The sequence below is a fragment of the Crinia signifera genome, chromosome 1 (genome assembly GCF_055691185.1).
Source record: "Crinia signifera chromosome 1, ASM5569118v1, whole genome shotgun sequence".
In the NCBI taxonomy this organism is placed as follows: Eukaryota; Metazoa; Chordata; class Amphibia; order Anura; family Myobatrachidae; genus Crinia; species Crinia signifera.
This window is the reverse complement of record NC_139217.1, coordinates 469,942,341-469,966,335: the sequence shown is the minus strand read 5'-3', so window position 1 is coordinate 469,966,335 and position 23,995 is coordinate 469,942,341. Positions and strand designations below refer to the sequence as shown.

Genomic DNA, 23,995 nt, shown 5'->3' with positions numbered 1-23,995 from the left:
ATTGTGTCTTGTGTAAGGTGCGTTCTAGACCCCATTATATACATCCGCTGCATTGTGTCTTTTGTAAGGTGCGTTCTAGGCCTCCATTATATACATCCGCTGCATTGTGTCTGGTGTAAGGTGCGCTCTAGACCCCATTATATACATCCGCTGCATTGTGTCTTGTGTATTGTGCGCTCTAGACCCCATTATATACATCCGCTGCATTGTGTCTTGTGTATTGTGCGCTCTAGACCCCATTATATACATCCGCTGCATTGTGTCTTGTGTAAGGTGCGTTCTAGACCTCATTATATACATCTGCTGCATTGTGTCTTGTGTAAGGTGCGTTCTAGACCCCATTATATACATCCACTGCATTGTGTCTTGTGTAAGGTGCGTTCTAGACCCCATTATATATATCCGTTGCATTGTGTCTTGTGTAAGGTGCGCTCTAGACCTCATTATATACATCCGCTGCATTGTGTCTTGTGTAAGGTGCGTTCTAGACCCCATTATATATATCCGCTGCATTGTGTCTGGTGTAAGGTGCATTCTAGACCCCCATTATATACATCCGCTGCATTGTGTCTTGTGTAAGGTGCGTTCAAGACCCCATTATATACATCCGCTGCATTGTGTCTTGTGTAAGGTGCGTTCTAGACCTCATTATATACATCCGCTGCATTGTGTCTTGTGTAAGGTGCATTCTAGACCTCATTATATACATCCGCTGCATTGTGTCTTGTGTAAGGTGCGTTCTAGACCTCATTATATACATCCGCTGCATTATGTCTTGTATACGGTGCGTTCTAGAACCCATTATATACATCCGCTGCATTGTGTCTGGTGTAAGGTGCGCTCTAGACCCCATTATATACATCCGCTGCATTGTGTCTTGTGTATTGTGCGCTCTAGACCCCATTATATACATCCGCTGCATTGTGTCTTGTGTAAGGTGCGTTCTAGACCTCATTATATACATCCGCTGCATTGTGTCTTGTGTAAGGTGCGTTCTAGACCTCATTATATACATCCGCTGCATTGTGTCTGGTGTAAGGTGCGTTCTAGACCTCATTATATACATCCGCTGCATTGTCTGGTGTAAGGTGCGCTCTAGACCCCATTATATACATCTGCTGCATTGTATCTTGTGTAAGGTGCGTTCTAGACCCGATTATATACATCTGCTGCATTGTGTCTTGTGTAAGGTGCGTTCTAGACCCCATTATATACATCCGCTGCATTGTGTCTTCTGTAAGGTGCGTTCTAGGCCTCATTTTATACATCCGCTGCATTGTGTCTGGTGTAAGGTGCGCTCTAGACCCCATTATATACATCCGCTGCATTGTGTCTTGTGTATTGTGCGCTCTAGACCCCATTATATACATCCGCTGCATTGTGTCTTGTGTAAGGTGCGTTCTAGACCTCATTATATACATCCGCTGCATTGTGTCTTGTGTAAGGTGCGTTCTAGACCTCATTATATACATCCGCTGCATTGTGTCTGGTGTAAGGTGCGTTCTAGACCCGATTATATACATCCGCTGCATTGTCTGGTGTAAGGTGCGCTCTAGACCCCACTATATACATCTGCTGCATTGTGTCTTGTGTAAGGTGCGCTCTAGACCCCATTATATACATCCGCTGCATTGTGTCTGGTGTAAGGTGCGTTCTAGACCCGATTATATACATCTGCTGCATTGTATCTTGTGTAAGGTGCGTTCTAGACCCGATTATATACATCTGCTGCATTGTGTCTTGTGTAAGGTGCGTTGTAGACCCCATTATATACATCCGCTGCATTGTGTCTGGTGTAAGGTGCGTTCTAGACCCGATTATATACATCTGCTGCATTGTATCTTGTGTAAGGTGCGTTCTAGACCCGATTTATATACATCTGCTGCATTGTGTCTTGTGTAAGGTGCGTTGTAGACCCCATTATATACATCCGCTGCATTGTGTCTTGTGTAAGGTGCGTTCTAGACCCCATTATATACATCTGCTGCATTGTATCTTGTGTAAGGTGCGTTCTAGACCCGATTATATACATCTGCTGCATTGTGTCTTGTGTAAGGTGCGTTCTAGACCCAATTATATACATCCGCTGCATTGTGTCTTGTGTAAGGTGCGTTCTAGACCCCATTTTATACATCCACTGCATTGTGTCTTGTGTAAGGTGCGTTCTAGACCCCATTATATATATCCGTTGCATTGTGTCTTGTGTAAGGTGCGCTCTAGACCTCATTATATACATCCGCTGCATTGTGTCTTGTGTAAGGTGCACTCTAGACCCCATTATATACATCCGCTGCATTGTGTCTTGTGTAAGGTGCGTTCTAGACCCCATTATATATATCCGCTGCATTGTGTCTGGTGTAAGGTGCATTCTAGACCCCCATTATATACATCCGCTGCATTGTGTCTTGTGTAAGGTGCGTTCAAGACCCCATTATATACATCCGCTGCATTGTGTCTTGTGTAAGGTGCGTTCTAGACCTCATTATATACATCCGCTGCATTGTGTCTTGTGTAAGGTGCATTCTAGACCTCATTATATACATCCGCTGCATTGTGTCTTGTATACGGTGCGTTCTAGACCCCATTATATACATCCGCTGCATTGTGTCTGGTGTAAGGTGCGCTCTAGACCCCATTATATACATCCGCTGCATTGTGTCTTGTGTATTGTGCGCTCTAGACCCCATTATATACATCCGCTGCATTGTGTCTTGTGTAAGGTGCGTTCTAGACCTCATTATATACATCCGCTGCATTGTGTCTTGTGTAAGGTGCGTTCTAGACCTCATTATATACATCCGCTGCATTGTGTCTGGTGTAAGGTGCGCTCTAGACCCCATTATATACATCTGCTGCATTGTATCTTGTGTAAGGTGCGTTCTAGACCCGATTATATACATCTGCTGCATTGTGTCTTGTGTAAGGTGCGTTCTAGACCCCATTATATACATCCGCTGCATTGTGTCTTGTGTAAGGTGCGTTCTAGACCTCATTATATACATCCGCTGCATTGTGTCTTGTGTAAGGTGCGTTCTAGACCTCATTATATACATCCGCTGCATTGTGTCTTGTGTAAGGTGCGTTCTAGACCCCATTATATACATCCGCTGCATTGTGTCTTGTGTAAGGTGCGTTCTAGACCCCATTATATACATCCGCTGCATTGTGTCTTGTGTAAGGTGCGTTCTAGACCTCATTATATACATCCGCTGCATTGTGTCTTGTGTAAGGTGCGTTCTAGACCCCATTATATACATCTGCTGCATTGTGTCTTGTATACGGTGCGTTCTAGACCCCATTATATACATCCGCTGCATTGTGTCTGGTGTAAGGTGCGTTCTAGACCCCATTATATACATCTGCTGCATTGTGTCTTGTGTAAGGTGCGTTCTAGACCCCATTATATACATCCGCTGCATTGTGTCTGGTGTAAGGTGCGTTCTAGACCCCATTATATACATCCGCTGCATTGTGTCTTGTGTAAGGTGCGTTCTAGACCCCATTATATACATCTGCTGCATTGTGTCTTGTATACGGTGCGTTCTAGACCCCATTATATACATCCGCTGCATTGTGTCTGGTGTAAGGTGCGTTCTAGACCCCATTATATACATCTGCTGCATTGTGTCTTGTGTAAGGTGCGTTCTAGACCCCATTATATACATCCGCTGCATTGTCTTGTGTAAGGTGCATTCTAAACCTCATTATATACATCCGCTGCATTGTGTCTTGTGTAAGGTGCTCTCTAGACCCCATTATATATACCCGCTGCATTGTGTCTTGTGTATTGTGCGTTCTAGACCCGATTATATACATCCGCTGCATTGTGTCTTTTGTAAGGTACGTTCTAGACCCCATTATATATACCCGCTGCATGGTGTCTTGTGTATTGTGCATTCTAGACCCGATTTTATACATCCGCTGCATTGTGTCTTGTATAAGGTGCGTTCTAGACCCCATTATATACATCCGCTGCATTGTGTCTTGTGTAAGGTACTCTCTAGACCCCATTATATATACCCGCTGCATTGTGTCTTGTGTAAGGTGCGTTCTAGACCCCATTATATACATCTGCTGCATTGTGTCTTGTGTAAGGTGCGTTCTAGACCCCATTATATATATCTGCTGCATTGTGTCTTGTGTAAGGTGCGTTCTAGACCCCATTATATACATCCGCTGCATTGTGTCTGGTGTAAGGTGCGCTCTAGACCTCATTATATACATCCGCTGCATTGTGTCTTGTGTAAGGTACTCTCTAGACCCCATTATATATACCCGCTGCATTGTGTCTTGTGTAAGGTGCGTTCTAGACCTCATTATATACATCCGCTGCATTGTGTCTTGTGTAAGGTGCGTTCTAGACCCCATTATATATACCCGCTGCATTGTGTCTTGTGTAAGGTGCGTTCTAGACCCCATTATATACATCCGCTGCATTGTGTCTTGTGTAAGGTGCGTTCTAGACCCCATTATATACATCGGCTGCATTGTGTCTTGTGTAAGGTGCGTTCTAGACCCCATTATATACATCTGCTGCATTGTGTCTTGTGTAAGGTGCGTTCTAGACCCCATTATATACATCCGCTGCATTGTCTTGTGTAAGGTGCATTCTAAACCTCATTATATACATCCGCTGCATTGTGTCTTGTGTAAGGTGCTCTCTAGACCCCATTATATATACCCGCTGCATTGTGTCTTGTGTATTGTGCGTTCTAGACCCGATTATATACATCCGCTGCATTGTGTCTTTTGTAAGGTACGTTCTAGACCCCATTATATATACCCGCTGCATGGTGTCTTGTGTATTGTGCATTCTAGACCCGATTTTATACATCCGCTGCATTGTGTCTTGTATAAGGTGCGTTCTAGACCCCATTATATACATCCGCTGCATTGTGTCTTGTGTAAGGTACTCTCTAGACCCCATTATATATACCCGCTGCATTGTGTCTTGTGTAAGGTGCGTTCTAGACCCCATTATATACATCTGCTGCATTGTGTCTTGTGTAAGGTGCGTTCTAGACCCCATTATATACATCCGCTGCATTGTGTCTTGTGTAAGGTGCGTTCTAGACCTCATTATATACATCCGCTGCATTGTGTCTTGTGTAAGGTGCGTTCTAGACCCCATTATATACATCTGCTGCATTGTGTCTTGTATACGGTGCGTTCTAGACCCCATTATATACATCCGCTGCATTGTGTCTGGTGTAAGGTGCGTTCTAGACCCCATTATATACATCTGCTGCATTGTGTCTTGTGTAAGGTGCGTTCTAGACCCCATTATATACATCCGCTGCATTGTGTCTGGTGCAAGGTGCGTTCTAGACCCCATTATATACATCCGCTGCATTGTGTCTTGTGTAAGGTGCGTTCTAGACCCCATTATATACATCTGCTGCATTGTGTCTTGTATACGGTGCGTTCTAGACCCCATTATATACATCCGCTGCATTGTGTCTGGTGTAAGGTGCATTCTAAACCTCATTATATACATCCGCTGCATTGTGTCTTGTGTAAGGTGCTCTCTAGACCCCATTATATATACCCGCTGCATTGTGTCTTGTGTATTGTGCGTTCTAGACCCGATTATATACATCCGCTGCATTGTGTCTTTTGTAAGGTACGTTCTAGACCCCATTATATATACCCGCTGCATGGTGTCTTGTGTATTGTGCATTCTAGACCCGATTTTATACATCCGCTGCATTGTGTCTTGTATAAGGTGCGTTCTAGACCCCATTATATACATCCGCTGCATTGTGTCTTGTGTAAGGTACTCTCTAGACCCCATTATATATACCCGCTGCATGGTGTCTTGTGTATTGTGCATTCTAGACCCGATTTTATACATCCGCTGGATTGTGTCTTGTGTAAGGTGCGTTCTAGACCCCATTATATACATCCGCTGCATTGTGTCTGGTGTAAGGTGCGTTCTATACCCCATTATATACATCTGCTGCATTGTCTTGTGTAAGGTGCGTTCTAGACCCCATTATATACATCCGCTACATTGTGTCTTGTGTAAGGTGCTCTCTAGACCCGATTTATATACATCCGCTACATTGTGTCTTGTGTAAGGTGAGTTCTAGACCCCATTATATACATCTGCTGCATTGTGTCTTGTGTAAGGTGCGCTCTAGACCCCATTATATACATCCGCTGCATTTTGTCTTGTGTATTGTGCGTTCTAGACCCGATTATATACATCCGCTGCATTGTGTCTTGTGTAAGGTGAGTTCTAGACCCCATTATATACATCCGCTGCATTGTGTCTTGTGTAAGGTGCGCTCTAGACCCCATTATATACATCCGCTGCATTGTGTCCTGTATAAGGTGCGTTCTAGACCTCATTATATACATCCGCTGCATTGTGTCTTGTGTAAGGTGAGTTCTAGACCCCATTATATACATCCGCTGCATTGTGTCTTGTGTAAGGTGCGTTCTAGACCCCAATTTATACATCTGCTGCATTGTGTCCTGTATAAGGTGCCCTCTAGACCCCATTATATACATCCGCTGCATTGTGTCTTGTGTAAGGTGCATTCTAGACCCCTTATATACATCCGGTGGATTGTTTCTTGTGTAAGGTGCGCTCTAGACCCCATTATATACATCCGCTGCATTGTGTCTTGTGTAAGGTGCGTTCTAGACCCCATTATATACATCTGCTGCATTGTGTCCTGTATAAGGTGCGTTCTAGACCCCATTATATACATCCGCTGCATTGTGTCGTGTGTACGGTGCGTTCTAGACCCCATTATATACATCCGCTGCATTGTGTCTTGTGTAACGTGTGTTCTAGACCCCATTATATACATCCGCTGCATTGTCTTGTGTAACGTGTGTTCTAGACCCCATTATATACATCCGCTGCATTGTCTTGTGTAACGTGTGTTCTAGACCCCATTATATACATCCGCTGCATTGTGTCTTCTGTAAGGTGCGTTCTAGGCCTCATTATATACATCAGCTGCATTGTGTCTTGTGTAAGGTGCGTTCTAGACCCCATTATATACATCCGCTGCATTGTGTCTGGTGTAAGGTGCGCTCTAGACCCCATTATATACATCCGCTGCATGGTGTCTTGTGTAAGGTGCGCTCTAGACCCCATTATATACATCCGCTGCATTGTGTCTTGTATAAGGTGCGCTCTAGACCCCATTATATACATCCGCTGCATTGTTTCTTGTGTAAGGTGCGCTCTAGACCCCATTATATACATCCGCTGCATTGTTTCTTGTGTAAGGTGCGTTCTAGACCCCATTATATACATCCGCTGCATTGTCGTGTGTAAGGTGCGTTCTAGACCTCATTATATACATCCGCTGCAATGTGTCTTGTGTAAGGTACGTTCTAGACCCCATTATATACATCAGCTGCATTGTGTCTTGTGTAAGGTGCGCTCTAGACCCTATTATATACATCCGCTGCAATGTGTCTTGTGTAAGGTGCGTTCTAGACCTCATTATATACATCCGCTGCAATGTGTCTTGTGTAAGGTACGTTCTGGACCCCATTATATACATCAGCTGCAATGTGTCTTGTGTAAGGTGCGCTCTAGACCCTATTATATACATCCGCTGCAATGTGTCTTGTGTAAGGTGCGTTCTAGACCCCATTATATACATCCGCTGCATTGTGTCTTGTGTAAGGTGCGCTCTAGACCCCATTATATACATCCGCTGCATTGTGTCTTGTGTAAGGTGCGCTCTAGACCCCATTATATACATCTGCTGCATTGTGTCTTGTGTAAGGTGCGCTCTAGACCCCATTATATACATCTGCTGCATTGTGTCTTGTGTAAGGTGCGCTCTAGACCCCATTATATACATCTGCTGCATTGTGTCTTGTGTAATGTGCGCTCTAGACCCCATTATATACATGGGCTGCATTGTGTCTTGTGTAAGGTGCGTTCTAGACCCCATTATATACATCCGCTGCATTGTGTCTTGTGTAAGGTGCGCTCTAGACCCCATTATATACATCGGCTGCATTGTGTCTTGTGTAAGGTGCGTTCTAGACCCCATTATATACATCCGCTGCATTGTGTCTTGTGTAAGGTGCGTTCTAGACCCCATTATATACATCCGCTGCATTGTGTCTTGTGTAAGGTGCGTTCTAGACCTCATTATATACATCCGCTGCATTGTGTCTTGTGTAAGGTGCGTTCTAGACCTCATTATATACATCCGCTGCATTGTGTCTTGTGTAAGGTGCGTTCTAGACCCCATTATATACATCTGCTGCATTGTGTCTTGTGTAAGGTGCGCTCTAGACCCCATTATATACATCTGCTGCATTGTGTCTTGTGTAAGGTGCGCTCTAGACCCCATTATATACATCTGCTGCATTGTGTCTTGTGTAAGGTGCGCTCTAGACCCCATTATATACATCTGCTGCATTGTGTCTTGTGTAAGGTGCGCTCTAGACCCCATTATATACATCGGCTGCATTGTGTCTTGTGTAAGGTGCGTTCTAGACCCCATTATATACATCCGCTGCATTGTGTCTTGTGTAAGGTGCGCTCTAGACCCCATTATATACATCGGCTGCATTGTGTCTTGTGTAAGGTGCGTTCTAGACCCCATTATATACATCCGCTGCATTGTGTCTTGTGTAAGGTGCGTTCTAGACCCCATTATATACATCCGCTGCATTGTGTCTTGTGTAAGGTGCGTTCTAGACCTCATTATATACATCCGCTGCATTGTGTCTTGTGTAAGGTGCGCTCTAGACCTCATTATATACATCCGCTGCATTGTGTCTGGTGTAAGGTGCGCTCTAGACCTCATTATATACATCCGCTGCATTGTGTCTTGTGTAAGGTGCGCTCTAGACCCCATTATATATATCCGCTGCATTGTGTCTGGTGTAAGGTGCGTTCTAGACCTCATTATATACATCCGCTGCATTGTGTCTTGTGTAAGGTGCGTTCTAGACCCCATTATATACATCTGCTGCATTGTGTCTTGTGTAAGGTGCGCTCTAGACCTGATTACAGTATATACATCCGCTGCATTGTGTCTTGTGTATTGTGCGCTCTAGACCCCATTATATACATCCGCTGCATGGTGTCTAGTGTAAGGTGCCTGATTGGTGGATGGAACTCTATGCCAGTTATAAACAGTGTACACTGATGTTGTCACCTGACACCCCAAATTCTTGGTCTGTCGGACAACGATCCCTACCGCTGCATCATGTGTTGTGGTTCCCAAATGGTGTGCCGTGGCACCCTGGGGAGCCTCGGACCACTTGCAGGGGTGCCCTGGGTTGGTGTTCCACGACCAATCCAAATGATTTCTGGGCATTCGACAGTCTAAACATGAAAAAGGTCGACACACAGTAGGTCAACATTGCGATGGCCGACACATTTCTTCAACATTTTCAGTTTTTTTTTTTCAATTCAGAGAACTTGCTCTTACACTCCACATAAACCACAATTGGGGGTGAGGAAGCATGGAGAACCATGTGAGAGTTCGTTACACTAATTGGGGGTCGGTGTTGACAGATGTTGACATACACAAAAAAGTGAAACTCAGGTCGACCTTTTCACATGTCGATCGTTTCCCCATCGACCTCTTTCTTGTCAACCTTTTGTCGATGTCGACCTAGTTCATGTTGAAACTTTTCATGTGTCGACATTTACACTGTCAACCATTTGCGGTCGACCTGCTTACTGTCGACTTATAATCCACACCCCAGTTATCTGAGCGTTCTGCAGTGTCCAGTGGGTGCCTCGCGTCACAATGCCACACCTGTGTCCCTGGACCTGCCGCACTCCTGTCCTTAGATCCGGACTACAGAACCCGGTCCATTTAGATGCTGCTCTTCCACCATAGACAGAACAAGGAATACTGTAATACTGAGGCAGCGATCTCATCACAGACACAAATACTTGTCCCATCCCTTACAGCAGTACAGAGTGTAGTGCTGAGACTAGCGCGGGCCTGGCACTTACACGTTACAGATCACCTCAATGTGACCAACAGCGTGCTGGTCTACTCTGATGGGGTCATTGCCGGGGGATACGGCCTGTATGGCCATGCAGTGGCGGAGTCTCGGGATGTGCTGTCGGCCTGGGGATACAGGACATACTGAGTGTTTGACTCCCCCACCGTTACCTGCATGGTCTGTGTCCGTACTGTATTGTTACTGGGCTTCTCCTGTTGTTTAATATCATACCTCATTAGCCTTGTGCCGGCTTGTTCTGCCTCTGGTCCCGGCGCTGTAGGAGCAGGTGGTCATATTACCAGGTTCCCAGCTTCAGTGCTTCCCTGCAGACTCTCTACCCACATGTTAGAATCCACTTCAATCACTCATCCTGAACCTGTTAACCCTGCTGTCTCCAGTCCCTCGTGTCTCCCCTGTATGATGGGTACAGGGTCACTGAGAGCTGCTGGGCCTTCCCCCTGCCTGCTCTCCTGTATGATGGGTACAGGGTCACTGAGAGCTGCTGTGCCTTCCCCCTGCTCCTCACCCCTTCCTGCTCTCCTGTATGTTAGGTACAGGGTCACTGAGAGCTGCTGTGCCTTCCCCCTGCCTGCTCTCCTGTATAATGGGTACAGGGTCACTGAGAGCTGCTGTGCCTTCCCCATGCTCCTCACCCCTTCCTGCTCTCCTGTATGTTAGGTACAGGGTCACTGAGAGCTGTTGTGCCTTCCCCCTGCCTGCTCTCCTGTACGATGGGTACAGGGTCACTGAGAGCTGTTGTGCCTTCCCCTGCCTGCTCTCCTGTATGATGGGTACAGGGTCACTGAGAGCTGCTGTGCCTTCCCCTGCCTGCTCTCCTGTATGATGGGTACAGGGTCAGTGAAAGCTGCTGTGCCTTCCCCTGCCTGCTCTCCTGTATGATGGGCACAGGGTCACTGAGAGCTGCTGTGCCTTCCCCATGCTCCTCATCCCTGCCTGCTCTCCTGTATGATGGGCACAGGGTCACTGAGAGCTGCTGTGCCTTCCCCCTGCTCCTCACCCTTGCCTGCTCTCCTGTATGATGGGTACAGGGTCACTGAGAGCTGCTGTGCCTTCCATTCTCTGTAGGGCTGCATGATTCCCTATGCTTCTAGGCTGTTTAGTAAATAGCTCTCAGTGTGGACAGAATACTCCGCGTATGGATCCACGGAAGAGTTAAGCATTTTCCTATACACATTTAATAATGTTTGTGCTTTGGATATAAACATGAGCAGCTTTGGTTCCCAGTGATCTATGTCACCCAGCCGAGAATAGATTGTGTCGCCGCAGCTCTGTGCAGCCTGACCCCCTGACACGGAGGCTCTCTGTACCTGCCTGACAGCCCGTTGTTTACCCAGCCTCCAGTACCAGCCTCTAATTGGCTGCTCACTCATAAACGCAGCCACCTATCACATTGCTTAACCCGTGTGCGAGGTTACTGAGCTGTGTGCTTTGTGGAAATGCCAGGGAGCAGAGCTGCCCGCGTTATAGAGGACCCATTATCAGCCATTTACTCCCTAGACGGGCGCGCACGCAGGCAGTTCTCCGTCATTCCACGCTGCCCGAGCTGGGGGCTCACAATTACGCAGAATGGAGCTTGTATGTACTGTCGGGGACATGAGCGGGCACGGGTAGGATGTCTGTCTGGTAAAGCTGAGGTTTCAGCGATGTGCCCCCCGAAAGCTAGAATAAAATTCTTCTAGGAACACTCAATAATTGGGGATTGCTCCAGTCAGATTTTCTCAGACACTTTAGGTGAAATGTAATAGGGTGCGATTTTATCCCATTTTCCAAAATCGCTTCATATCGCACATTTTAAAATCGCATTCTTCGCCGCGAATTCGCATATATAATGAGATGCGAATTTGCTGCGATTAAGTGCCTTAATGTACGATTTTTAGTCATGAAAATGTGCGAATTTGAAGAAATTTGCGATTTTGTGTTAAAAAATAGAATAAAAAATGGTGTGGTGTCCCCCCTCCAGTGTATAACCAGCTCCAGGCTTATTGAGCCCGGCCTGGTTCCAAAAATACGGTGAAACTTGGCAAACCACAAGTCCCATCATGAGGGCATTAATGGGCCTGCTGGGACTTGTAGTCCACCTGTAAAAAGAATATTAAAATAAAACACACACACAGAGAAGTACAACTTTATTACACACACACACTTACCTCCAAACAATGAGTGGGGGTAGCTGTATTGCCACAGGGCTATTGTGTAAGCTCTGATAAGTGGGTGCGTGACACGGGGCTTTTTTGAGTGAAAACAAACTGATTTTAGGTGTTAAGGTGCCCATACACACACCGATCCCGGCGTGCGTTCTGGGCTAAAATAGCATCGCATTGCATGCCTTGTGCATGCAATGCAATGAAAAGCAAGTACAAAAAGTACTGTATGTGCAGCACATACTTTTTGTACTGTGCGATGAGATGCCGCAGGAGCGCGCACCTCAAAGCACATATCGCACCGCCGGGATCGGTGCGTGTATGGGCACCATTAGTTTATTTTGTATGGTTGTTTTTTTCGGCCATCCAAATTGGATAGCCCGAAAAAAAAAGAAAAAAGAAGCTAAAGATCAGGAAAATACACCGGATGATTCCGCCTGTATTTGAATATCCAATTAACCATGGTAAATTACTGAGGTTAATGGATGCACCTCAGAGGCGTGATAACACCTGGGACCGGCTACAATAACCCCCTCATTCTGCATAGCGAGCCCCCACCCAAAATCTCCTGAACTTTCAAGTTTTCAAATTAACCATGTTTATTAATACAGCACCGGCCTGCGCTGCAACATGGACTACAGATGTGTCCACATACTGTACATCTAGCCCCCTGCCGCGTTAAATAGCCCCAGCACAATGCGGTAGCGCCGGGCATCTTTTCTGTGACTTTTCCGTTACAATGCATCCTATGCGATTAATATTACGAGGCCTGTCTATATTCAGCATGTGTGACTGCAGTTGCGAAACTCTTTCCCAGGAAACTCTGTGATTATTCATTTATTACGCAGATACAGCGTCCGTCCCCCAGAATATAGGCATGATGCATATCATTGTATGAGAATGCATCTGCATATCAAAGTATGTTAGTGTTTGGCTGGAAAACACTGTAGCATAAACGTTTATATGCAGATAACCACAATTACATACAGACTATAGACATGTCACCAATAATTTTAATCAGCAGAAGCTGCGTGTGCTATTCACTCTGTTTTGCAAATTTGAATGGGAAAAGTTTTTTTGTTTTTTTTAAACCTACACCGCTACAGAGTTGCACTAAGCTGACGCTTTATGTATAACGCAACACGTATCGCATGGAGGATAGATGTGTGTGGACAGATCTGTATGTGCAGGTGTTATTGCCTTCACTTAACCTTCAGCCACCTGTCCCTGTGTATATAATGGTCTACAATTAGAGTGTAAGTTCTGTGGATCCAGGGGGCTTACTCTCATTATTGAACAATGCTTATTATGCTCCGTTTCCCTGTATTTAATTCACGGTAGAAGTTAAATCTTTGGCACAGCCGTAAAATGTGTGCATGGTTTCAGGGCTGTGCTTCATACAATCTGTGTTCATTACTTCATTTTTAGCTATTTGGGTGAAAAAACATTAAATGAATGACTCTAATTGGGGTCTTGTATGTCTCTATGGGGTGTCCTCTGGTGATTGGTTAGAAATATGGTTCTCCATTCTCAACATGTGAATCTTTTTGTCCAGAAGGTAGTGGTGGTGGGGAAGCCCCTCCTCCACAAACATCCAATCAGTGGCCTCTGATCACATAGCGGAGGGCCAGAGGACATATAGGTAGTCCCTGCAGATTGCCTATATAGGTAGATGATGCCAGATAGGTAGGTGATATTACTAATAGCATTTAACGTTTATCGTAATGTTTGGAATGGGAAACACCATTGTATATTCATCATCTCTGAGCTGGGATGTCCGTATAACAGACAGGGTAATAGGAACCGGTTTGTGTGTATCATCTCTGAGCTGGGATGTCCGTATAACAGACAGGATAACAGGAACCGGTTTGTGTGTATGATCTCTGAGCTGGGATGTCCGTATAACAGACAGGGTAATAGGAACCGGTTTGTGTGTATGATCTCTGAGCTGGGATGTCCGTATAACAGACAGGGTAATAGGAACCGGTTTGTGTGTATGATCTCTGAGCTGGGATGTCCGTATAACAGACAGGATAACAGGAACCGGTTTGTGTGTATGATCTCTGAGCTGGGATGTCCGTATAACAGACAGGGTAATAGGAACCGGTTTGTGTGTATGATCTCTGAGCTGGGATGTCCGTATAACAGACAGGGTAATAGGAACCGGTTTGTGTGTATGATCTCTGAGCTGGGATGTCCGTATAACAGACAGGGTAATAGGAACCGGTTTGTGTGTATGATCTCTGAGCTGGGATGTCCGTATAACAGACAGGATAACAGGAACCGGTTTGTGTGTATGATCTCTGAGCTGGGATGTCCGTATAACAGACAGGGTAATAGGAACCGGTTTGTGTGTATGATCTCTGAGCTGGGATGTCCGTATAACAGACAGGATAATAGGAACCGGTTTGTGTGTATGATCTCTGAGCTGGGATGTCCGTATAACAGACAGGATAACAGGAACCGGTTTGTGTGTATGATCTCTGAGCTGGGATGTCCGTATAACAGACAGGATAACAGGAACCGGTTTGTGTGTATGATCTCTGAGCTGGGATGTCCGTATAACAGACAGGATTATAGGAACCGGTTTGTGTGTATGATCTCTGAGCTGGGATGTCCGTATAACAGACAGGATAATCGGAACCGGTTTGTGTGTATGATCTCTGAGCTGGGATGTCCGTATAACAGACAGGATAATAGGAACCGGTTTGTGTGTATGATCTCTGAGCTGGGATGTCCGTATAACAGACAGGATAATAGGAACCGGTTTGTGTGTATGATCGCTGAGCTGGGATGTCCGTATAACAGACAGGATAATAGGAACCGGTTTGTGTGTATGATCGCTGAGCTGGGATGTCCGTATAACAGACAGGGTAATAGGAACCGGTTTGTGTGTATGATCTCTGAGCTGGGATGTCCGTATAACAGACAGGGTAATAGGAACCGGTTTGTGTGTATGATCTCTGAGCTGGGATGTCCGTATAACAGACAGGATAATAGGAACCGGTTTGTGTGTATGATCTCTGAGCTGGGATGTCCGTATAACAGACAGGATAATAGGAACCGGTTTGTGTGTATGATCTCTGAGCTGGGATGTCCGTATAACAGACAGGATAATAGGAACCGGTTTGTGTGTATGATCTCTGAGCTGGGATGTCCGTATAACAGACAGGATAATCGGAACCGGTTTGTGTGTATGATCTCTGAGCTGGGATGTCCGTATAACAGACAGGATTATAGGAACCGGTTTGTGGTTATGATCTCTGAGCTGGGATGTCCGTATAACAGACAGGATAATAGGAACCGGTTTGTGTGTATGATCTCTGAGCTGGGATGTCCGTATAACAGACAGGATAATCGGAACCGGTTTGTGTGTATGATCTCTGAGCTGGGATGTCCGTATAACAGACAGGATTATAGGAACCGGTTTGTGGTTATGATCTCTGAGCTGGGATGTCCGTATAACAGACAGGATAATAGGAACCGGTTTGTGTGTATGATCTCTGAGCTGGGATGTCCGTATAACAGACAGGATAATAGGAACCGGTTTGTGTGTATGATCTCTGAGCTGGGATGTCCGTATAACAGACAGGATAATAGGAACCGGTTTGTGTGTATGATCTCTGAGCTGGGATGTCCGTATAACAGACAGGATAATAGGAACCGGTTTGTGTGTATGATCTCTGAGCTGGGATGTCCGTATAACAGACAGGATAATAGGAACCGGTTTGTGTGTATGATCTCTGAGCTGGGATGTCCGTATAACAGACAGGATAATAGGAACCGGTTTGTGTGTATGATCTCTGAGCTGGGATGTCCGTATAACAGACAGGGTAATAGGAACCGGTTTGTGTGTATGATCTCTGAGCTGGGATGTCCGTATAACAGACAGGGTAATAGGAACCGGTTTGTGTGTATCATCTCTGAGCTGGGATGTCCGTATAACAGACAGGATAATAGGAACCGGTTTGTGTGTATGATCTCTGAGCTGGGATGTCCGTATAACAGACAGGGTAATAGGAACCGGTTTGTGGTTATGATCTCTGAGCTGGGATGTCCGTATAACAGACAGGATAATAGGAACCGGTTTGTGTGTATGATCTCTGAGCTGGGATGTCCGTATAACAGACAGGATAATAGGAACCGGTTTGTGTGTATGATCTCTGAGCTGGGATGTCCGTATAACAGACAGGATAATAGGAACCGGTTTGTGTGTATGATCTCTGAGCTGGGATGTCCGTATAACAGACAGGATAATAGGAACCGGTTTGTGTGTATGATCTCTGAGCTGGGATGTCCGTATAACAGACAGGATTATAGGAACCGGTTTGTGTGTATGATCTCTGAGCTGGGATGTCCGTATAACAGACAGGGTAATAGGAAACGGTTTGTGTGTATGATCTCTGAGCTGGGATGTCCGTATAACAGACAGGATAATAGGAACCGGTTTGTGTGTATGATCTCTGAGCTGGGATGTCCGTATAACAGACAGGATTATAGGAACCGGTTTGTGTGTATGATCTCTGAGCTGGGATGTCCGTATAACAGACAGGGTAATAGGAAACGGTTTGTGTGTATGATCTCTGAGCTGGGATGTCCGTATAACAGACAGGGTAATAGGAACCGGTTTGTGTGTATGATCTCTGAGCTGGGATGTCCGTATAACAGACAGGATAATAGGAACCGGTTTGTGTGTATGATCTCTGAGCTGGGATGTCCGTATAACAGACAGGATAATAGGAACCGGTTTGTGTGTATGATCTCTGAGCTGGGATGTCCGTATAACAGACAGGATAACAGGAACCGGTTTGTGTGTATGATCTCTGAGCTGGGATGTCCGTATAACAGACAGGATAATAGGAACCGGTTTGTGTGTATGATCTCTGAGCTGGGATGTCCGTATAACAGACAGGATTATAGGAACCGGTTTGTGTGTATGATCTCTGAGCTGGGATGTCCGTATAACAGACAGGATAATCGGAACCGGTTTGTGTGTATGATCTCTGAGCTGGGATGTCCGTATAACAGACAGGATAATAGGAACCGGTTTGTGTGTATGATCGCTGAGCTGGGATGTCCGTATAACAGACAGGATAATAGGAACCGGTTTGTGTGTATGATCTCTGAGCTGGGATGTCCGTATAACAGACAGGGTAATAGGAACCGGTTTGTGTGTATGATCTCTGAGCTGGGATGTCCGTATAACAGACAGGGTAATAGGAACCGGTTTGTGTGTATGATCTCTGAGCTGGGATGTCCGTATAACAGACAGGGTAATAGGAACCGGTTTGTGTGTATGATCTCTGAGCTGGGATGTCCGTATAACAGACAGGATAATAGGAACCGGTTTGTGTGTATGATCTCTGAGCTGGGATGTCCGTATAACAGACAGGATAATAGGAACCGGTTTGTGTGTATGATCTCTGAGCTGGGATGTCCGTATAACAGACAGGATAATCGGAACCGGTTTGTGTGTATGATCTCTGAGCTGGGATGTCCGTATAACAGACAGGATTATAGGAACCGGTTTGTGGTTATGATCTCTGAGCTGGGATGTCCGTATAACAGACAGGATAATAGGAACCGGTTTGTGTGTATGATCTCTGAGCTGGGATGTCCGTATAACAGACAGGATAATAGGAACCGGTTTGTGTGTATGATCTCTGAGCTGGGATGTCCGTATAACAGACAGGATAATAGGAACCGGTTTGTGTGTATGATCTCTGAGCTGGGATGTCCGTATAACAGACAGGATAATAGGAACCGGTTTGTGTGTATGATCTCTGAGCTGGGATGTCCGTATAACAGACAGGATAATAGGAACCGGTTTGTGTGTATGATCTCTGAGCTGGGATGTCCGTATAACAGACAGGATAATAGGAACCGGTTTGTGTGTATGATCTCTGAGCTGGGATGTCCGTATAACAGACAGGGTAATAGGAACCGGTTTGTGTGTATGATCTCTGAGCTGGGATGTCCGTATAACAGACAGGGTAATAGGAACCGGTTTGTGTGTATCATCTCTGAGCTGGGATGTCCGTATAACAGACAGGGTAATAGGAACCGGTTTGTGTGTATGATCTCTGAGCTGGGATGTCCGTATAACAGACAGGGTAATAGGAACCGGTTTGTGGTTATGATCTCTGAGCTGGGATGTCCGTATAACAGACAGGATAATAGGAACCGGTTTGTGTGTATGATCTCTGAGCTGGGATGTCCGTATAACAGACAGGATAATAGGAACCGGTTTGTGTGTATGATCTCTGAGCTGGGATGTCCGTATAACAGACAGGATAATAGGAACCGGTTTGTGTGTATGATCTCTGAGCTGGGATGTCCGTATAACAGACAGGATAATAGGAACCGGTTTGTGTGTATGATCTCTGAGCTGGGATGTCCGTATAACAGACAGGATTATAGGAACCGGTTTGTGTGTATGATCTCTGAGCTGGGATGTCCGTATAACAGACAGGGTAATAGGAAACGGTTTGTGTGTATGATCTCTGAGCTGGGATGTCCGTATAACAGACAGGATAATAGGAACCGGTTTGTGTGTATGATCTCTGAGCTGGGATGTCCGTATAACAGACAGGATTATAGGAACCGGTTTGTGTGTATGATCTCTGAGCTGGGATGTCCGTATAACAGACAGGGTAATAGGAAACGGTTTGTGTGTATGATCTCTGAGCTGGGATGTCCGTATAACAGACAGGGTAATAGGAACCGGTTTGTGTGTATGATCTCTGAGCTGGGATGTCCGTATAACAGACAGGATAATAGGAACCGGTTTGTGTGTATGATCTCTGAGCTGGGATGTCCGTATAACAGACAGGATAATAGGAACCGGTTTGTGTGTATGATCTCTGAGCTGGGATGTCCGTATAACAGACAGGATTATAGGAACCGGTTTGTGTGTATGATCTCTGAGCTGGGATGTCCGTATAACAGACAGGGTAATAGGAACCGGTTTGTGTGTATGATCTCTGAAACTCATGGAACCTCTGATCTCTCCCCTACAGGTATGAGACGTCTCTCATCGACATGCTGGAAGCAATAAGCCCCAACCCTTCACAGAGGCGGCAGGCAAAGTACAGAGCCCCGTATGACTTCAGTATTGTCAGCCCTCCACCCCGAGGTTATTCCAAACCTTCCCGGCAGCCCGTCCCCCCGGCCAGGCGTCTCCCACCTGCCGCAGACCCGGAGGAGAGCCGCATTCTAGAGGACATATTCTTCATCTGCTGATGAGTGTTGGCGTTTTAGCAGGACGGTTTGCATTGAAGGCCACTGGGTAGACACAGGCCCAGTCTTCACACCAGGACCACCGCGCATTGCTCCAGCTGGGCCGTTTGTATTTCAGACTGCATTATCGCCCCGTTGGCTGACGTCAAAATGAAGTGTTTTTAATGGCTTGAAGTGAGTTTGCGTCACCAGATTATTGGACGTAGGAGCATATATCGATGGTCCACAACCCGACTGAGTCAGAATCCCACTGACTCCTAAAATCAAACAATTACGGACATACGGAGCGGTTTGTATTTTCGTTCTAAATCATTTATAGAGCAGCTTTGTGTGAGCAAACATATGTGCCGGCTGTAATTAACGGTAGTAAATCTGACCTAAGCTGGACGTCAATATGAGCCACAGAAGGATATTAGACGGTAGATCATGTACATTGACAGGAAATCAATAACCTCAGCCGATCACGCTCCAGAGCTGCTGCCTTCTCTAAGACCTAGGACTGAGCCACTGAACCTGAAATATAAAATATACTATTTACAATGGACTGCTCTACTGCTCACATCACAAAATGGCCGCCTCGGTTCTGTCACTGGCTCTGCGTTACCTTGTGCTGGCAAATCTGAGCCCTGCTGCACCCAGTGGGTGCAAATGTTAGATATTTCAGGATTAGGGACACCTTACGCACTAAAATACCTGGTATCTATCAGGTATGAATTCTGGTGATTTGTTTAGGGCTTTCCTGCCTTTTTTTATTTTATTTTTATTAATTTATAATGATCCTCCTCATTCTAAGAGCAGGTCAGTCACATAGACAGTCACCTCCGCCATCTTCCACCCAAGCCCTGAGGAGATTGCAGCCCCAGCCGTTTCTCACGTCTCGCTTGTTCCTAATGAAATGGCTGATTACTGGCTCAGCCCCCCAAAATGGCTGCCTCTATTGTGCAAAGGTGACAGGTCCATTTTAATGTGCTTTTAATATTTCTAAAATGCCTCTTTCCACAGAAAGCTGTTATTCCCATGGTATTACTCTGCTTTTCTGTGTCTAATTATACAGCTGCTGGGTTTATTTTCACGTCGTGCTGCTTCGTCCACTAAACAATAAGCGCTCAGGAAAAAGCTCTGCCCAAACTGTAATTAAATCCGGAGCGCACGGGGGGTTCAAACATGTGGCGCGCAATTGCAGTGCTTCCACGTAAATTACCATCCGCCGACGAGGGCTTGGGTACACCTTTTCCTGCAGTAAATGTGTGCACAGCAAACGCCCCCCACTCACCCACCCACCCCGCATGCCCATGTTCATTTCAAATCTGTCGCAAAACTATATTTAATCTTATTTTCTATGCAATTTATCCATGGTCAAGTAAACTAAATGCGAATCACTTTATAGACTGTTGCGGCCACTGAAGCGGGTGCAGGCGGGGGCCGCAGGTGCAGTACGAGTGCTTGGAGGGCTAAGTTAATAGCAGGTGTTGACTTTCTCTGCATCACGTGATATTACCAGATTTTGTGGAATATTTTATATTGCATGCGTTCATTAGCAGGATTTCACCATTCATGCAATGATCACAATGTTTTTATAAAATGCGGTTCTAAAAATTATAATATATTCTGTATTGGAGAGTCGTCATTCCGTGTTCCTGGTGTGACAACCAAGCATTCCTATATCTGTGATGTATGGGGGCCATACATCTGCTCCTAATTGGTCGCAGTCCGTCAGCCCCCCCCCCCCCCCCCCCCATTTACAGCTGCAGATTCCCCCCACAGATTCTTACTCTTTCTATTACGCTTTATTAAGGCATCACAGCCTATATTACTTGAATATCCATCTGCCTTTTTTTCTGTAGGGTTCACAAGGTGCCAAATTCAGCAGTCGGTGCTGGCCATTTAAGTCTCTCCATCTTCTGTAGATTCCCATGGACTATCCGGGGTGACTAGAAGCCTCATGAGTCTGAGTTTCTTATTTTATCACTCCACAAGTATCTCAGTGAAAGTTGTTTCCATGTGTAGGCGGCCAATTTGTATGCTGTGCCTCGGTTTCTGCAATTGGTGCCTCCTACCTCCTCTATGCTATCGGCAGCCTGTGAGCTGCATTCCCACGAACATCGGTACATAAATATTAATTCAGCACATGTATGATTTGCGCGCCATAAATCATGATCAGGTGAAATTGACTTTACCGCAAGGGTGTGTAATGGGTTATACCGTAAGGGCGTGGATGGGTTATACCGTAAGGGCGTGTAATGGGTTATACCGTAAGGGCGTGGATGGGTTATACCGTAAGGGCGTGGATGGGTTATACCGTAAGGGCGTGGATGGGTTATACCGCAAGGGCGTGTAATGGGTTATACCGCAAGGGCGTGTAATGGGTTATACCGCAAGGGCGTGTAATGGGTTATACCGCAAGGGCGTGTAATGGGTTATACCGCAAGGGCGTGTAATGGGTTATACCGCAAGGGCGTGTAATGGGTTATACCGCAAGGGCGTGTAATGGGGGTTATACCGCAAGGGCGTGTAATGGGTTATACCGCAAGGGCGTGTAATGGGTTATACCGCAAGGGCGTGTAATGGGTTATACCGCAAGGGCGTGTAATGGGTTATACCGCAAGGGCGTGTAATGGGTTATACCGCAAGGGCGTGTAATGGGTTATACCGTAAGGGCGTGGATGGGTTATACCGTAAGGGCGTGTAATGGGTTATACCGTAAGGGCGTGTAATGGGTTATACCGTAAGGGCGTGTAATGGGTTATTCCGTAAGGACGTGTAATGAGTTATACCGTAAGGGCGTGATGAGTTCTACCGCAAGGACGTGTAATGGGGTATACCGCAAGGGCGTGTAATGGGTTATACCGCAAGGGCGTGTAATGGGTTATACCGCAAGGGCGTGTAATGGGTTATACCGTAAGGGCGTGTAATGGGTTATACCGTAAGGGCGTGTAATGGGTTATACCGTAAGGGCGTGTAATGGGTTATTCCGTAAGGACGTGTAATGAGTTATACCGTAAGGGCGTGATGAGTTCTACCGCAAGGACGTGTAATGGGGTATACCGCAAGGGCGTGTAATGGGTTATACCGCAAGGGCGTGTAATGGGTTATACCGCAAGGGCGTGTAATGGGTTATACCGCAAGGGCGTGTAATGGGGTATACCGCAAGGGCGTGTAATGGGTTATACCGCAAGGGCGTGTAATGGGTTATACCGCAAGGGCGTGTAATGGGTTATACCGCAAGGGCGTGTAATGGGTTATACCGTAAGGGCGTGGATGGGTTATACCGCAAGGGCGTATAATGGGTTATACCGCAAGGGCGTATAATGGGTTATACCGCAAGGGCGTGGATGGGTTATACCGCAAGGGCGTATAATGGGTTATACCGCAAGGGCGTGGATGGGTTATACCGTAAGGGCGTGGATGGGTTATACCGTAAGGGCGTGATGAGTTATACCACAAGGTTAACCTGACATTAGTGCGTAGCTCTGACCAACACTCGCCCGCGGCCTCAGTCTTGCAGCTGTACATTGCTCTTTAGGAAGGTTCAGCGTCTGCAGCAGCAGCAGGAGACTCGGCGTGACGCGTTGGCGCCAGAGTGCGATAATAGCAATGGTGAATGCCGCCGACACTTACACAGCCGGATTTTTATGGTTATTTCTATGTCTTTTTTAATTCTTTCTTTTTGCAGCTTAATTACCTTTCACAGACTTTGGGTGTTTAAAAAAAATCAGCGTTCCATTTGTGTGTAATTATACGTATGCAGTGGTTGTGTTTAATGATCTTGCGTTGCTTTTATGAACACTAAAATCCTGAACTAGCACAATACGAACCTGTGTGTTTTAAGAGACAATAAACCCTGGTATTACAGATGGCATCGCTTCCGTGTCTCTTACCGTCCTCACCGCCCAGGTCATTACCGGCGTAGTCAGGGCTTACGGCCTGCAGACAGGATCGTCCACGCACAAGCCGCGGCCTGTAATTAGCACGGTCTCACGTTACACATTGGCTTTATGGCCAGAGAAGTCTTCTAGAGGACAGATCACATCTGCGACCGCTCCGCTCCCCAGGAATAATGGGCACACGCTGGTCCTGTCTGTCGGATGTCACTGACTGTCATGTACCTATTCTACTCCATATGCATGCAAACACCAACATGGCTGCCAACACTGTGTTTAGGTGAAAGGGGCATTGCACTTCTGTCCAGTGGGACCAGCATGTGCTCAACATGCCCGCTTCCGGCTGGCCAAAACACCCCCCGCTTCCGGCTAGCCACAACACGCCCGCTTCCGGCTAGCCACAACACGTCCGCTTCCGGCTGCCCACAACACGTCCGCTTCCGGCTGCCCACAACACGTCCGCTTCCGGCTGCCCACAACACGTCCGCTTCCGGCTGCCCACAACACGCCCCCTTCCGGCTAGCCACAACAGGCCCGCTTCCGGCTGGCCACAATACGTCCGCTTCCGGCTGGCCACAACACTGGTTACCTCCCAGGAACACCCACTGACGGTCAATTTTTCCTCATGCATTTTTCAGTTTGCATCTTAGAATGGTCACCATAGAGACACGTGTGTAGTGCGACATATGCAAGCATTGCCCACTTGCTTGCTCCATCACCGACCTGGATCAAAGTCTTCTTTTCAATCATTTATTGTGG

General features: G+C 46.2%; 1 protein-coding gene across 1 annotated transcript in view; it reads left to right on the top strand.

The window, feature by feature from the left end:
- The window catches only part of KIAA1328 (KIAA1328 ortholog), a 152,343-nt gene extending 129,131 nt beyond the window's left edge, over nucleotides 1–23,212 (top strand). Inside the window, exon 11 of the mRNA XM_083155366.1 lies at nucleotides 19,136–23,212. Coding sequence (XP_083011492.1) covers nucleotides 19,136–19,358 — 223 coding nt within the window. The 3' untranslated portion in view covers nucleotides 19,359–23,212. The remainder of the gene's footprint in view (nucleotides 1–19,135) is intronic.
- Nucleotides 23,213–23,995: the final 783 nt, after the last annotated feature.